The following is a 16,713-nucleotide window of genomic DNA, read 5'->3' as shown; positions in this document are numbered from 1 at the left end:
GGTCTTGAATGGCCGATTCCACACCGCTACTGGGGAGGACAGTATCCTCGGGCCGGACCGCCAAAGACGTGGAACATTGTCGACATCAGGTGGGAGTTCACGAGACTCTAGGAGTTGGTGACACAAATGCCACGAAGGCTTGCTTGTGCGTTCGGAGCTGGCATCTGCGTCATATTTACCGGCAGATACCAAGATATCAACGTGACACGATGGCATGGGCACAAAGGAACTCATAAACCGTCTGGGGGCATGGGTTCAAGGTCCCACGAGCGCCTCGAGCCGATCGGCATGGCCCGCGTGCCTACGGAGTACGGAAGGATCAAAAAGCGGCCTAGAGTTAACCTGAGTTCTCGCTTCTCTAACCGAACTAGCCTTTCGATACCTAGTGAGATCCGAGGTTGGCCCAGAGACCATGGGAAAAGCAAATAACGCTTTCACATGAGCACGTTCCGGTCACCTTTTCCAGCCACACCTTTTCTTATTCCGGGTGATTCGGAACGTTGACCTAGTTGACTCGCTCATAGGCCGGACCAGGGTATGAGCACTTTTGGAGATTATTCGGCGAGCGCAGGAAAAAGATACGAGGCATGACAGCCTGACAGCGCCAGGGACGTGGGGAAGTCATGTTTCAAAGGCTCAAACTCCGACTCTCCGGTGCAGTTTTAGCTCGACTCTGTCACTGGAGCCATGCAATGGCGTGGTGGCTGCCTCGTGGGTACTCCGTACAAATGTTGACTAGCGCAGGCGAAGATACTGTACACGAGAGCATCAATTCCGAGAGGTCAGCCAGTGTGACTGTCAGACTGTGACCAGGTGAAATCGCACTCGTCCTCCATTGAAAGCCAAGGATAAAGCCGCTGGACCATTCTCGGCCGAGGCCAGACACTGCTTTGATTCGAATCGTTAACCTGACCCATGACATGGGGTTTCAAGAACGAAGTCAGGTGTTCCAGCCTCAACCCCTCCACCGGTTTTCTCACTCCCGGTGGAATTCTAGAATAGATAAGTCCGGCGCAAGCCCCGCCCTTAGTGGACCGTGAGCTGTGGACCAACTGGCGTTGGAGAAGGTGCAGCTGAATCAGGCAATAGTCTAGGGATGGAGCCCGGATGACCAAGCCCCGAAACGCCAGCGACCCGCCGAGCTGTGATGGTGCACGCACCTATCATGAGTTCGCCTGCCAGCCACCAACTCTACTCGGTACGTACCCAATGGCTGTTGGCGATGTTTTCGTGTTCTCGTAAAACGGTGAAGATGGGGCCCATGCTGTATGACTCGCGAGTCGTGACTTGCGAGTCATAAGGATAAGACGGGCGGCGCAATAATACGAGCAGTGTATAACATACTGGAGGCCAATGATGAGTTCATATGCCTCTTCGGCTGTATGGTAGTCAGACTCTATGGCTAAAGAGCTCACCTGGACATGTTTTTCCTTCAAGTGGTTTCAGAAGCCAAGTCAGGGGAGACTTGCAGCCCCGGAAATGCCCTTGTCATATGCCAAACACCAGGATCATCCTTCCGCTGTACGGTTATTGGCGGTGGCGTGCAAGGTTCTCGTGTAGAGGCGCGTTCACACCGTCAGTCGCAAGGCAGATGGAGTGTTTATGCTCGGCCCAATCGCCGTAATAATGCCATTATTCCATGGTGTACGACACCACATTCCATTCGATGGAAACAAGGTGATAATTACCCATTAGTTACCATTAGCTGTTGGGTACGGCAATGCCATTTGCTTGAAACCAATCGCAATCACCGGAAAGAGATGAGTTCAGGAACAGAAGGGACTCTGGTTTATTGCCTATGGCTTGGGGGAAATAAACCCTAGACAGGGCTCTGATACGCTTGCATCTGGATACGTCAACGCCGAGCCGAACAAAACACCGTCGTGGGGGTCGTTTCCAGCCATGGCCGCGGGCAAACCCTTGAGTTCAAACAGATTCGAAGGGCATAAGCCCTTGGACTTCCCGATTCTCTGAACGAGAAAGCCTTTCCTGTGTGAAGTCGGAAGCCTGCCGATCAAGATAAGAGAGATAGTAACTTGCCCTGGGCCGAACACTCCGTAGACATGGGTCCTGGGCCTCCTGGCTATCCACCCTCTCCGTAGGGCTCCGGGGTCCGGGGTCAAGCAAGTTCAAAAGGCCCAGCAGGATCGATTAAAGTGCCACAGCACGTGGAACCCAAGCCGATCGTCAAATCCTGGCCCGCGTGGCCGTTAACACAGCGAATCAAGATGAGCTAGTGCAGAGCCAGAACACAAGAGAAAAATACGAGGTACCCAGGCGGCTAATATTGGGGTGTCGATGCGCGCTCATCAAGTGGTTTTTTTTCTTATCATCATCAGTAATGTTGGCGATTGGACAGGCGCACCAGCAGGCGACATCGGAGTATGTCATGGCAGCATTTGTCACCTTGGAACTGGATCAATCAGAGCCGCCTAAAAGCGAGCTTTGATCACGCTCATAGGTCTCTTCGGAAACGCGTCGCCGAGAAACGGCCCCAATCATTAGTTCAGTAGTGCTTAAGACCGAGCGGTTGGGCGGCTTCTGTTGTGGAGAACGAGACCATTCGAGAACGAGGCACTAATCGGGAAAAGAGAAAAGGGCCGATAAGCTCGACTAGTGGGCCACGTAACGAGTTGCCAGTGATGTATTTCCGGTAGTCTACGGCGTACTAGTCACCTGTCACTGCTGTCAGCACAAGAGCCCAGTAGGTAATTAGTACTGCGTAAGTACTCGGGGAGGGCTATCAATTTAATTGACTTTCGTTGACGCAGTTTCATTACGGAATAGGAGGTGGCAGTGGCCCGTTGAACTTGCCATCAACAGCAATAGTTGCGTTGAACAAAGGGAGAGCTTATGAGTTGGAAGTTTCCTGGTTATTAGTCCCAGTTGATCTTTACCCGGGCTGTCAGGACTCAGGACCGCTCTCTGTTCCGATAATAGTTATCATCTTGACCTCATTCCGCGCTGGAAAAGGGGTGAAGGCTAAGCGTGTGGAAAAGTCTCGTCTGACAGCCTCCGCCTCGGCGCTTTCATCATAAGCTGGCCAATGCTGGCATCGAACCTGTGGCCCTGGCCATGTGATATCGTATTCGTGCATGATATATATTTGAAAAGGCCGAGATGGGGTACCTGATAAAATTCAACGCGCTCTGGCAGTATACTTCGAGATGCTGACGCTTTCAAGAAAGGTGCATCACCGATTTACCGCGTATGAGTTGAGGCCTGTGCATATTTGGCCCCTGCACAAGGATCCAGAAAGCTGCTAGAACTCTTATCCTTCCCGTCTCGCTTCGTCGCACTCATGAGCGAAAGGTAAAGTGATAACCAAAGCAGCTGTTGGGTCAGCGTTAAGACTAGCCTGTGTGGCTGGCTAGCACTAAGTTTGGGGGCGAAACGCCGCCACCAAAAGTTCTGATGCGAGCTGCAGCTAGGAGAAATCCAAACCAGTCTTACGACTGGCAGCCGCAGACCCCAACAGTATCACCGCCAGGTTCCAGCCGCTGATTAGCGGAAGCAGGGAATCGAGGCGACAAGTGTCAGCGCCTTACAGCTCTCCCCACCAATATCCCAGGCGCTTCCCGGCAGTTGGAAAGACACATCCAGTCACTCCAACCAACCGATACCTTGTTCCAAAGACAGGAATTATCATTGATTCAGCCGTCCGTTGCTTATCGCCATGTGGCCCAGATCGCGCACCGCATTTTCCGTCACACGGCGATCTTGTACAACTCCGCGAGGCTCGTGTAATCAGGCATCATCCCATCAAGCATTTTGCCTATATACTCCGTGGCTGAAAGGCTTTCTATCTCCCCGAATGGAAGTCTATGATGGTTAACTTTCCAAGCTCGTAAAGAACAGGGGGGGCATGGAGCGAACCAGCCTGCCAGGGGAACTGGAGAGCGAAGAATAACCGGGCAAAAAAGCAAAAATGAGAAAAGAAAGAACATCACTGGTAAACGGCTATCGGCGTACGGCGGACAGAATATGGAGGAAAACGGTTAGAACCAGCGACTAGTGGGTCTCGATACTTGTCCTGGGGCTGAAAATAAATAACGATGAGATCACGTTCTTCGCAGTATTACTATTTGCCCGTTCGATAGTATAGGCCGGGGACTCGGGGAGCATCTGAGGCCTAGCTGGAGCTTCAATTCCCCGGCTCTCCCAGGCTCTGGGTATCAAAGCCTGGCTGCCTGTCCCCGTTTGCTGGGCTCTTAGCGGCTAGCGCTGTTCTTCCATTCCATTATCCCGCTTGTGGAGTTCGGGCCCAGAAGGAAGTGGTTGACGGCGGACGGGGGCGCCAGGCCCGTAGCCCGTACCGTCTGACAAGTGACAAGACACAAAAATATTCATGTGGTGATCCCAGGCGCGACCGTTGCCAATAATCGTCTCGCAAACTATTTTCGGTATCCAGCTTTCGTCCTTGTATCCGATCTCGTAAAGATGGTCAGGGAAAGGTATTGACTGTCGAGTGGATGTCCCGCTGTCTCGCGACGTCTCTTGGCCAGTCAGAGTGTGAATTTCTTGGAGAAACAAGTATCGTGAGATGAAAGATTTGGGGGTGCAGGGGAATTGAGATAAACTTACCGAGAGCAGTGAGTTTGAGCTGTGTGATGGTGTTGGGATCTGGAACTTGGATGATGACGAGGAAGAAGTTCAATCCTCAAGGTCACGGCTTGATTCAAGTAGATGGCAACGAAATATCCACGTCAAAAAATGTGAACAAAAATAATAGAAAAATCTGGGTGCCAAGACTGTAATTTCAAGTCCGCCCAAAGAATTATAATTAAGAGCGTTGAGCATAGGGAATAGGAATGGGTATTATTAGGGACTCAGGGAGTAAGCTGAGCTGCCATAATAAGGCTCCAACAGGCGAACTAAGTCGGTCCGGAACGACTCACGCTTATTCGTTTCTTGTTCATCCTTTATTATTATTATACCAGGCTGTTGTTCACTTTCCAGCGGTGGACCTTTTAAATACTCTCTTCCGACCAGTCTGGGGATGGCTTCAACTTGCTGTGTTTAGAGTCCCGAACGCCAACCGTCTCCGCTCCTCATGGTGCTCAAGCTACGAGCTTTCGATCAATAACAATAATGTAGGTCCTCTTGTCTCCTATATTGTTTCACCGTCTTCCCTCGTTGACAGTTGGGCTTGTTTCCCCTGTCTGTTTGTGCGCTGCAACTCTGGTTTGTATACTTGATCCACCTGTCTCATACTTGCGCCTTGTCTTTTCTCCAGAAAAGTATTGGGTTACTGCCACTTTTAAATCATTCTACCTATGATGTTGCTACTTTATATTCGCCGTTTACTCCAGGGTCAGGGAGGCCATCTATCAAATTCGCATACCCCTCCTTAATACGAAAGAACCAGAGAGTGGGCGCTCATCTTAGTGTCCGGAAACTGACCAGCTCTACTTTCTCAGTGATGCAGCTCAGACACTCCTTCTCTTTCTTACTCCACTGGTCACTGTCACTTTGGCTATTGAGGCGATAGGGCATTGCTTTTCGATCCTCGTTCCAGGCTTCCCGGAAATCAGCACAGCCCCGAATCTCGCTCACTGGCGCCTCGTGCACATTGGGCCGAACTTGGTCTCCAGCAATTAAACGACCAAGGCTGTCTGACTTCCTGAAGCCAAATCCATTTCTCCCATCTACTCTTAGGGTCAGAGTCTCGACGCTCGCTGTCGGCCATAAGCTAGCCCTCACGCAACAAGCGAACGGTAAGTCTTATGCCCACCAGCAGCCGGGTTGGGCGTGAGAGTCATAGATTAACTGAGCATAGGCCGTTTCAGAGAGTCAGAAGGGCTTTCGCAGAGTCACACATAAACATGGCACATAATTCATCCAGTACGGTCGAATGCAGGCTCTGTCGTTCGTTGCGCTGGGTTCTAACTTGAGACAGATTACAGCTGGCAACACCGATCGCCACAACCCCTCCACCCATCTACTATATCTATGGATCAACAGAGCTTTCCACAGCCGCATGGACTTTCCTCACATCCGGGGTACCCTGCAAGTGTAGGGTACCCCTCGCACCATCCCTCTGCATCCCCAAATTACTACCAACCCGGGCCTTCATCTTCGCAATATCTCTATTCACAGCACACCGGTGCATCACAGAACCGCCATCATCCGAGAAGGTATCCTTGCACTGGTTTACTTGGCTGATCCCGGGCGCCAATGGCTAACGAACGGGCTTGACCAGTACATCGATACCATACTCATTCAGCAGTACCAGCTCAGTTCCCACGAGCTCCCCACCGATGCAAGAGCATTTATTTACCTCATCGTGAGTATTGTATTCAACAAAGTGCTGGTGGCACGATGCTAATACGGCGAGTCAGGCCACCCTCGTATTTAGTCAACTCAGAGTATTATCTCGCTCAAGGCTCTCCAATGCCGTAAGCTTTCCTTTGATCTAACCCTTTCACGCAGCACACTAACATTCCATGAACTGTCAGCTCAAACACCGGATCGCTGGCCGCTAGTCCTCACCCACAATCTTTCCCGTCCTCAGGAACAGTCTATTCGTCGCCCGATTCTGGACCTCCTTCCACAGACCCAGCGCCATACCGAGTACTACAAACTCCACGAAAACCAAAATGCTGGGAGCACGGGTGTAATGGCCGCGAGTTCTCAACATTCAGCAATCTTTTGCGTCACCAAAGGGAGAAATCAGGCGCTGTGACCAAGGCAGAGTGCCCCGATTGTGGTGCTGTTTTTACACGTTCCACTGCGAGGAATATTCACCTCGCTCAAGGAAAATGCAAGGCATCCGGAAGAGACCGGTCCAGTCGTTGAAGGACGATCGATAAGGGGACCTGAGATTCGAAGTAAGGACTTCTCACTAGAGAAAACCTTCCCGTGAGCGGTAGATCTACGGAACGTCCCTCTGTCCGTATGAATAACTCGCTCCACGATATACGGTATTTCGCGGACCATATCCTGTCTTCCGCGCGGAATATGCTGAGGACGAGCATCAAGGGCTCGCTTCTTCTTTGCATGGTGGCCCATTGAATATACAGTTAGGGCTAGGAAAGGATAATAAGGCGTATGATCTTGTCGGGCGTCGGTGTTTGGGGGTACTATACTGGACTAGAATTTATCTGAAGCCGCTGAAAAGGCGCAATGACTTGGCTGCCATTGTCCCAGCTCATTATTCGATGAGTCTCTATAATCTTCGAACGACGCGCTGTAGATGGAATATCGGCCTTAATTTCTTCTACTCAAAGGATGGTCTAGTATCTGCGTAAATTAGACTAATTCCTAGCAGCTGCGGCATTTGGATATAGGGCTTTCTCACAAAGTTGCAACCTTTCTTGACCTAAATATGCTCGGGAGACACGGGAAAATTAAGATAGCTTCAGGAGATTTTGCCCGAGAGACATATATATATGTAGACCCACCCTTCATTTTCTCAAGTCCGTGCTTCCTAACAGTTAGCGCGCAAAGAATTGAACCTCGCAACCTGCTCAAGAATGCTTTATACATGAGAGCCTCTTACTTCAGTGGGATAGGCAATCTAACTTCCCAAAGCTCTGCATCAAATTTATGAATGAAAGCGATTGCGACAGGGGACCCTTGCTCACACGTGGTACAATGCTTACGTCATATAGGTAGTTGAAGTTAAAAGTCACATGACCACGTCGTGTCATCCAAGAGCGCCAATGAGACGTCCATCGAGCCTCAAACATCTTGTGACTCATTTTTCACAATGGCATCTATCTTTTGATCATCCTTCTTCTTTGAGTGTGTCGCAGCTTTCTCCTGATAGGAATCTTGCAACCATTGACAGATTGTGTGCCTACACCCACTCTCCGTCCTAACTCAATCGCAGACTGTCTAGTTTCGCCTCAAGATGACTCTATACCAAATACATAGCATACGTGAAGAACTCAGATACTGCCGACATACATCCCGACTGATATCCTGCATACGTGTAGGCACGCGGATATTTGCCTGATCCTGTTGCTGCCCTTGTACCTTTTGCCAACTCATCAATACCCTAATCCGACCCCTTCTTTGTTGGACGTGACTTGATTTGATACAAAATGGCATCTGTTTTCACCTACGACCCGGATCCCCCGCGGGTCTCCTCGCCATGGTCCACCTCAGGATCTTCAACTCCGCAAGTGGCTTTAGCTGGCAATCGAACCGTGGCCGCCCGCACCCGCTCCAGCACGAACTTGGACAGTGCAGGGCATGATTTCCTTTCTGACTACGGAATCTCGAAACTGGAGCCTGAGCCCCAAGAAGGTCCCACGGAGTATAAGCTACATCTCCTTCTACGTCCTCGGCGTCCCTATACTTCAATGTCCACGGGCCACCTCGTGGGTGGGTCTTACCATTCCCGCGCAAGCTTGTCCACATCTGGCCCCGCACCCGCAGCATCCTCTGTAGAGGAGCAGAGCCTGAGGTTGCCTCAAAGCCGCTCGATAGACAGCCGTCAACAGCGCTTGCAGCAGCTGACAACCCAGTTGCTATGGCGTCTACAGCAATCGTCGCCGTTCCATTCTTCTACTACGGCCAATCTGGTGCTTCCTGTTCTGCCAGAAGCAACGCCGAGGTTGGGGGCAACACAGAAACCATCGCGCCTGCTTCCTGGTCTTGAAGAAAGTCAGGGTGCACTCTATGAGATTGGGGTCGCCGATGACGGGACGTTTGTAGGGCTTATCCATGACGAGCTAGAGGAGAGCTTGTCCAATTTGCAAGCCATGGCTGCCAGTCTGGGTTGCAAAGTGGAAGTTCTTCGCAGGGTAGTCGTCGGCGATTGCGAATGGGTTGAAGACTCAGGCGCTGAGGACGCCAATCTAGGCAAAGTGCATGCTGAAGATCTCTGGGTTGCGGAAGCGTTGGTTAGTCCAGACTGGGACTACTACCGTGCAGAACTGTCTATCACTGAATCTTTTGAGAAGATGTCGACATCAGATGCCGCTCCGCAGTCCATACCGGACGGGTACGCGTCCAGCACCAGTCAGATTCGAATCTCTATCGCAGGGCCAAACACTGTCGGCAAATCCTCCCTTCTGGGCACGCTCACATCGTCTGTCTTGGACAATGGAAGGGGAACGAGTAGACTGGGCCTACTGAAACACAGACACGAAATTTCATCTGGTGTAACCAGCTCTGTTGCGCACGAGCTTATCGGCTACGCCCCAACGGCATCCACCGATGGCTTTGATGTGGTCAACTATGCCTCGGGGAACGTCGCAGCATGGGACGATATTCACGCCGCTTCAGAGGGTGGCCGTTTAGCCTTCGTCTCTGATCTTCCTGGCTCGGTGCGTTATCTGAAGTCCACGTTAAGGGGACTGGTTAGTTGGGCTCCTCATTACGTTTTCCTTTGCATTGCTGCCACCTGCGAGGAAGAATCTTCTCTCAGCCTTGGCATCGACTCTTCGGAACAGCCAGTGGATATCAATTTGGCGATGTCGTACCTGGGGCTCTGCAACAAGTTAAACATCCCGGTTGTCGTGGTTATTACTAAGATGGACCTTGCCTCTCGAGCCGGTCTGAGACAAATTCTCGCCAAAGTATTATCGGCATTGAAAGTCTCTGGCAAAAAGCCAGCCATGCTTCCTGTACAATCTAACCCTTCTGCGAAAGGTGTAGACCTGCAGCGCATCAAGTCGGCAGATGCAGAAGAAGTGAGGAAACTCATAGACAAAACTCATGATTGGGCTACAACAGTGCCAATTGTACTCACAAGTGCTGTTGATGGCTCAGGCATAGACAAACTTCATGCCTTGCTTCGCAATCTGCCCATTCCGTCCAGGCCACCTCTCAGGACCATTAGCATGCCGAAGTCACTACAAGTTCCTCAGCTCCCAGCGAGCGTGTTTGATGTTGACGAGGTTTTCGCCATTCCACCGTCAAAGGTATATTCAGAACAGTGCCAACAGAATCACGGTGTGGTTCTCTGTGGCTTAGTCCGTTACGGCTCTGTATCTGTTGGTGATGAGTTGGTCATTGGGCCTGTCGTATCCACCGCGCCATTGGAAAATGGAAGCAGTCCAAGCTCTCAGAGGCTTCGTCCAGACCGTCATTCTTCGCAGTACGGCTCGTACCGCAGCCGACCCTCGTCTGGAGATTTTTCAAACTCAATCCCCTTGGGTTCATACCCGGGGAAAGTTTCTTCACCAGCCCAAATGCTATGGCAACAGGTTCGGGTTGTCAGTGTTCGCAATCTTCGGCTGTCAGTCCAGAAATTGACCGAGGACCAAGTGGGAACAATCGGAATCGAGCCTTTGAGTGCCACGCCCGCCGAGCAACCTCCGCGCCTGGGAAAGTTCCGGAAGGGTGCCATTCTAGCCAGCATGCCAATATCTCCTGAGTCCTGTCCTTTGCTACCCATTACTGGCTTTATAGCAAGTTTCCCCTCCAGCGAGTTCGCGTCATCCCTATCTCCTCCAGTTTTGCTAGGTGGCAATGCGATAGCGTACATCGCAAACGTTCGAACGACGGTGAAATTGACATGTATGGCTCTGGCTGGCGATGAGATCTTCTCGTCTCCACCGTCGCCTGCGGAGTCAGAGTTCTTCAACTTTGACCCTGAGTCGCCGAGCAAGCCGGATGTGAACGAAGTGGTTAGCTCCTCTGAGCCTACCCCGCAAGGCTCAATCGATATAACATTCTCGTTCGTCGCGTCTGCTGAGTGGGTTGAAGTCGGGTCCCAGGTTTTGCTTATGCCGGGAGCGTCAGCTGCGTTGGCATCTGTAGAGGGTTCCACCTCGCCCTCCGGCGTGGAGGGTTTCGTCGGTCATGTTTGTGAAGTACTCTACACTAAAGAGGGTGCAAGCTGATGTTCTTTTGCTATTTACTCTTGCTTACTCTTGTTCTCTATTGTTCTATCTACTGCGTTGATTTTTGTTGTATTCTTGCTATGCTATTCAGATCCTCGCAGAACGTTCTGATAGTATACATACTCTACCTAGACTATCCAGTAAGATAGTGATGTGGCACGTGCGCTGCCCCCACTACGGTTAGCCCCATTGATGCCCCGCCGTGACCGAGGAGCTCCTGCACAGCAACCGTCACTTAGAAGCTTCACTTCTTCCGTAACTTCCTATAGATAACTTCTTCAATTGCCATGGAACAAGACATTCGATCTCTACTACCTGTCTTAGCTGGATGAGCCTCGACGCAGTGACTTGGCAGCCCTAGGTTCAGGTCCTGGGGTGACAGACAACGTTTGCCCGCCTTGGTCCAGCCTTCTGTGATTGGTAGCTTTGCCTTTGTGTTCGGGGTGATTTGCCAGCGTTTCCCGCCGCCGACTTTCTGCCTGCTGCTCTAGGTACGGTAAGCTCATCTGTTTGAAATCCAGCCTCGCCAGTTCCTCTTACATTCGCCTGTTTCCATTTCGAGCTTCCTGCCGACATCAAGGAGCAGGATTTTTCCTTCATTTGATACTCTTGACTATCACCTCGCACTGTCCCGTCTTATGGTTCCGGTCTGCCAACCCGACGCAGTATCATCCCGCCGTTATGGCCGAACTTGGCTGCGCCTATGCCGACACTGGAGCTATATCTGATCTGGACCAGCTATGTGATGAAGAGGATGACCTTGGCTCTTCCGTTAGCACCACATCGGCAGGCGAAGAGCTTCAAATAGAGTCGGTCCAATCTCACACCGAAGAGGCTGCAGAATCCGAGCTCCCCATCCAAGATGGACGCGCTGTACCCACGACAAAATCAGTGCTCACCAACGGCGTTGATGAGAAGAGCCAAGTTTCGGAGATTACCGCAACGAAATGCGACCCGGCACCTGTCGGAGAACCCGGGGGTGCGGCAACGCGTCTGAATCTTTTGGACCTTCCTGTGGATCTTCTACAAGACATCATCAAAGAGGTATGCGCCTTTGCGAGACCGTTCTAAATCCCTACAATAATCGTGCTGATGTATTTTTTTAGGTGACTCATACGAATGACCTTACGTCTTTGGCCCTTACCTGCTCCGCACTCCATTCCCTCGCAGTCCCTCAGATGTACGCACGCTTCGATATCGTCTGGCCGGATGCTTTTCCACAGTCTGATCACCCGGGGGGAGTGGATGCTCTTTCCTACGGCCTGGCGACATTGGTTATGGGAGAAGACATATTCCGGGAAGTACCTGCTAGGCATGTGGCACGCCCTTGTGCCCAGTGCGAGTGCAATAACCCCCAATCGCATGTTCAGCAGGAAAGTGGTCGAATCCGGCGTGGCAACTACTTCGCACAGTATACACGAAAATTCTCGGTCGGAAACGGCCCGCCAGATTGGGTACAGGAATATTCAGTCACAAAAGAGACTGGGAAGATGCTCGGAACTCTCGTTGCTTTAGCCGTGGCGCGGATGGTCAACCTGGAGACTTTTATTTGGGATATGCCGACCGGCGTCGTAAGAGACGTATGGATTGCGCTATCGTCGCTAGCAGACCGAGGGGGGCATGAGTGTCGTTTGGAGAATGTTTGGATACGATGGCACGATAATTCTGAGAACACGGTTCGTCCTTTGTCAGGAGTTCCCACTACGTCTTCATTAACTCTTCCCGAGACCCAGCATGTCCTTGTTCCGCCGACTGCCAGCTCATCTCTTTTCCGGAAATACGGGCATGTAGAATACCCTTCGCTCTCGATACTGCCCCCACTGAAGAATCTGAGTGTTCTTGATATAGATGAGCCATCATACCTTGAGGAAATGGCTGTGCTCATTGGACGCTCGCGAGATAAACTGAGAGAGCTGCGTGTTGGTATCTCCTCAAAGGTTTGTCAGGCTGAGTGGTTAAAGCCACAGGGAGGGACGCATATCGAGCAGAGCGATTCCACTACCGTGTCTGGGTGGCCGAAGGCTGGTGGAGTACTTGGAGCGATACTGGGCTGGCCCGGTCGTCCAACCAGGGAATCCTCATTGAAAGCAGAGGAGCCTGCAAAAGCAGATGATGACAATACGTCTGGAGACGTCACTGTAGTCGCGGACTCAGATACCACGGTTCATACTCTCATTGAGGCTTTTTCCGCGCAAACGCTCAATGCGACAGCGGCTCCTAATCTGGTTGAAGCGCAGGATATCATCGATGCAGGGAATATTCCGAATCTGAGCCCGCATGGAACACAGCCAATACAGATTCCCACGTCCAAAGCTCCAAGAGAGTCTTTGAGAAAGTCTTCGAAAGCAACTAACTCCTCCACATCCGGGTCCAATCGCCCATTGCTAAAACTAGAGGTTCTCGAATTAGAGCGCGTCCCCGTTTCTGCATCAGTACTACTAGACACTATTGACTGGACCCGAATTACCTCACTCACTATACTCCGCTGTGAAGGCCATGAAAAGCTGTGGAGGGGTCTTCGCCGCCGGTTTGCTCCTTCTGCAGCTTCACGCACCGGTCCGAGACACACCGGCAAGGAGGAAGACAAGAGTCTAACGGAATATGCCTTGAGGATTAAACATATCCATACCGACGCCGTTTCGCCGTATTTGTTGCTTTTCATCAAAGACACCCTTCGCCCGGACACTCTGGAGACCGTGTTCCTCCATGGATCACCACTTCATGACTCTGCTGTTCATATTGAGGGAATATACCGGAATGTTATACGGAACCATCGGGCAAGCCTGAGCAGATTGTTAGTAGACAGTACCGAACGATCACCTGCAGGATTGGAAATGAGCAATAACCGGTGGCGGAAATGGATGTTCACGCGAGAGGTCATCACCTTCATAACAAGCGGGCGAATGCCCAAGCTAAGAGAATTGTCGATGACCATAGACTCCAAGGATTGGGTAAGACATTGCCTTTCAATTGACCTGGCATCTGATTTCATTAACATTGTCACTAGCACTACTTCCTACAAAGATTGCCTTACATCCCTCAGCTTCGCGCCCTCCACATCCCCCATATTATCCGTCCAGTTCACCTCGACCTGAAAGAGCTCGCCATGCAGGTCCTTGACATTGTGACCCTCCGGCCGGAGATCAGCATCAGCTACTTGGGCATGCAGAACAAATGTTATGAGATTCTCGAAGGCAAGGGCAATGAGTATGATTTGGCCGAAACGGACGACATCCACAGCGAAGGCTTTGTTCCAGGAGCCGAAAATTGGGCCGGGTCCGAGACGAACGAGGAAGACTCGGACGAAGATGATGAAGGGATCACGATGGATTCTCATTCCGACTTATCGTCGGAAGATCAGAGGTCGCTAGAAGATGATGATTCCACTGACAGCGACTACGGTCGACCGCGCGTGTCTTTCCGCTTGCGCGAGATTCTTTTCTATGACGACAAAATTGCTATTTTCAAAGCCCGGCATGGCGTTTTATGATTCCGGTTTCTGTATAAGCGTGAAGCAGGCGTTGATATCCGACTTACACTCTTGTTGACTGCGAGATACCATGGAGCGATTTTCCAGCAGATTGACTGGAACTATATGTATTCATCGTACTGGATTATTATTTAGATAGCCAATCCGAATTTGTCCTCTTGCACCAGTTAGTCTTTTCCTTGTCCGTAGTTCATTCCTCCACATCAAAGCACGTGACTTGGCGGTCAGTCAGCTTTTGATATCCGCGATAGAGACGAAATGGACGACATGAAATCAACCTGAAGCCAATCACCTAAGGAGCACTGTTGACGGCCGAAACCTCGACTCGTCCGACACAGACTTTCTTCAGCAACTTCGTCGATTCTCGTTTCCCGCGCGCGAAGCCGCAATCTTCACCACCATGAAGCTCGTCCGGTGCGTAAAATCCCGTCGCAGCTCCACGTCGAGCTCGGCTCCATTACCGCAAGAAACCGGAGCTAACACGTCGAATCCAGATTCTTAATGAAGTGCGCCAATGAAACGGTGACCATCGAGTTGAAAAATGGTCTGTTTGCCTCCTCTTCCTCGCTCATTCTACATCCGCTCAACACAACCACCACCGTAACCACCAACGCTAACACTCTTTTCTCCGTGTAGGCACAATCCTCCACGGAACCATTACCTCCGTCAGCCCGCAAATGAACACCTCCCTGCGAACCGTCAAGATGACGCCCAAGGGCCGCGACCCGATCTCCCTCGACACGATCAACATCCGTGGATCCACGATCCGCTACTACATCCTGCCGGACAGTCTGCCGCTCGACACGCTGCTCATCGACGACACACCCAAGCCCAAGAACAAGGCGCGTAAGGAGGCCGATCGCGGTGGACGGGGTGGTGGTCGCGGCGGGCCTCGGGGGCGCGGCCGGGGTCGGGGCCGAGGCCGGGGTCGTGGTTTCTAAGCTCAGCTGGATATTCTATGCTACGGGTGCATTTCGTATTTGGGATCGGATCTCTGGATGCGGAGTTTGTTCTTTTTCTTTTAATTCGACAGTTGTTTTGTTTGGTTGATGTCCGTTGCCATTGCCGCTTTTACGTGTCTCAGAGCTCGGGTTTGCAAATGGGTTGCGGGTCTTCGACTGTGCTAGGTGGGAAAGGTCAGAGGGTGGTGGGCTGCGTGGACATGCTATTGGGGCAGAGCAGGAGTTGGGAGCAGAGGCCGGAGCGTGGTTCGTTCTGTGCAAGACATCGATATTGCACGTTGCAATGCAAGAGGACATCAAGGTCGATAAATCAGTCTTGCAACCAGACAGGTGCCAATGACCTTGTATTCGGCAGACTGGGACATGCAGCCCGTGACCCTCAACGGCAGCGCAGACGTCGACTCCCTCCATCCTCATAGGGTCGAATATCGCAAATAATGCAAAGAGAAATTCCAAAACCCATCCATCTATCCATATCTATATCTATAATCTATCATAACGTCGTCATCATCATACTCTATAGAAAGCTACTCCCTCCAGATTCTCACAATAACCAACTTCTCCCATCCAGCTTGCACCCCACTGTTCCCAACACTCTCAGCCCTCCATCCCGCTCCCCAGCCACGAATCCTGTCTTTAACCTCCGCCGGCCGATTCTGCGCGCAGAGCAGTATATACGCGACGCCGCGGTCCGGATCCAGCACCTCCGGTATTGACTCAAGTAGTCTATCCGTGGTCTCCATCCCATCTCGACCCCCGGCGTACGTAAGGGAAAGGTAGTACGAGTCGCGCTCGAACTTTGCGCTCCGGGATAGCTCCGCATCGTTTGTAGTCGCATCAGCGGTAGACGGCATAGCGGGGAGTTCCTCGGTCGGCACGTAGGGCGGGTTGAAGAGGAGGATGTCCACGCTTCCCGGGCGGAGGGGTGTACAAAGGTCTCCTGTTACAGCAGCCAGGCAGACAGACTTCGACTTTATTTGCACATCCTCGCCCTCTTGTCGCCCCAATTGCCGCTCATCCACGGCTACTTCGACAGTCTTCTTCGTCGCAGCGCATGCGTTGCGATTCACGTCCGTCGCAAGCGCAAGGACATCACGGCGGCCGAGAATCAGTGATGAGTTTGCGGTTACGAAGCCGAGGACGACGCCGGAGCCGGAGCCCACTTCGAGGAGGAGCGGGGAGGGTGTGGACGAGGGGAAGCGGGATTTCAGCCAGGCGGATTCGGAGGCGGATGAGAGGGTGTCTAGGAACAGGTAGGAGTCTTCCGAGGGTTCGTAGATTGTGTCGAAGGAGACGTGTGATGTATCTGGCGTAGGAAGCATCTTGCGCTCCTTGGATTGAGCGGTGATATAGGAGGGAGGGAGTTTGTTGGAGGTTGCAAAAGAATAATTTGATATTCATGCGGAGAAATTTGTCTCCGCTTGATGAGCTTCAACCGCGGCTCCGTCGTCATCCTCAACTA

At 51.7% G+C, this 16,713-nt stretch overlaps 4 protein-coding genes across 4 annotated transcripts; 3 read left to right on the top strand and 1 right to left on the bottom strand.

Annotated features, from left to right (window-relative positions):
* Positions 1-8,048: 8,048 nt before the first annotated feature.
* Positions 8,049-10,799, top strand: DSM5745_05414 (uncharacterized protein; the record flags this gene model as incomplete). The annotated part of the gene is made up of 1 exon (XM_026747430.1): positions 8,049-10,799. The coding sequence occupies one exon, from the start codon at positions 8,049-8,051 to the stop codon at positions 10,797-10,799; it is 2,751 nt and encodes a 916-aa protein (XP_026603262.1).
* Positions 10,800-11,480: 681 nt separating this feature from the next.
* Positions 11,481-14,289, top strand: DSM5745_05413 (uncharacterized protein; the record flags this gene model as incomplete). Its single annotated transcript, XM_026747429.1, has 3 exons — positions 11,481-11,843; positions 11,906-13,750; positions 13,807-14,289. The coding sequence occupies 3 exons, from the start codon at positions 11,481-11,483 to the stop codon at positions 14,287-14,289; spliced, it is 2,691 nt and encodes an 896-aa protein (XP_026603261.1).
* A 400-nt stretch (positions 14,290-14,689) lies between these two features.
* Positions 14,690-15,230, top strand: DSM5745_05412 (mRNA splicing protein SMD1; the record flags this gene model as incomplete). The annotated part of the gene is made up of 3 exons (XM_026747428.1): positions 14,690-14,703; positions 14,784-14,833; positions 14,926-15,230. The coding sequence occupies 3 exons, from the start codon at positions 14,690-14,692 to the stop codon at positions 15,228-15,230; spliced, it is 369 nt and encodes a 122-aa protein (XP_026603260.1).
* Positions 15,231-15,778: 548 nt separating this feature from the next.
* DSM5745_05411 (S-adenosylmethionine-dependent methyltransferase) lies at positions 15,779-16,573 on the bottom strand (the record flags this gene model as incomplete). The annotated part of the gene is made up of 1 exon (XM_026747427.1): positions 15,779-16,573. One exon carries the CDS (start codon positions 16,571-16,573, stop codon positions 15,779-15,781), a length of 795 nt encoding a protein of 264 aa, XP_026603259.1.
* Between the last annotated feature and the right edge of the window lie 140 nt (positions 16,574-16,713).

The sequence above is a fragment of the Aspergillus mulundensis genome (assembly GCF_003369625.1).
Source record: "Aspergillus mulundensis strain DSM 5745 chromosome Unknown scaffold_5, whole genome shotgun sequence".
Lineage (NCBI taxonomy): Eukaryota > Fungi > Ascomycota > Eurotiomycetes > Eurotiales > Aspergillaceae > Aspergillus > Aspergillus mulundensis.
Note: the sequence above shows the minus strand (reverse complement) of the source record. Positions and strands in the feature narration are given on the sequence as shown.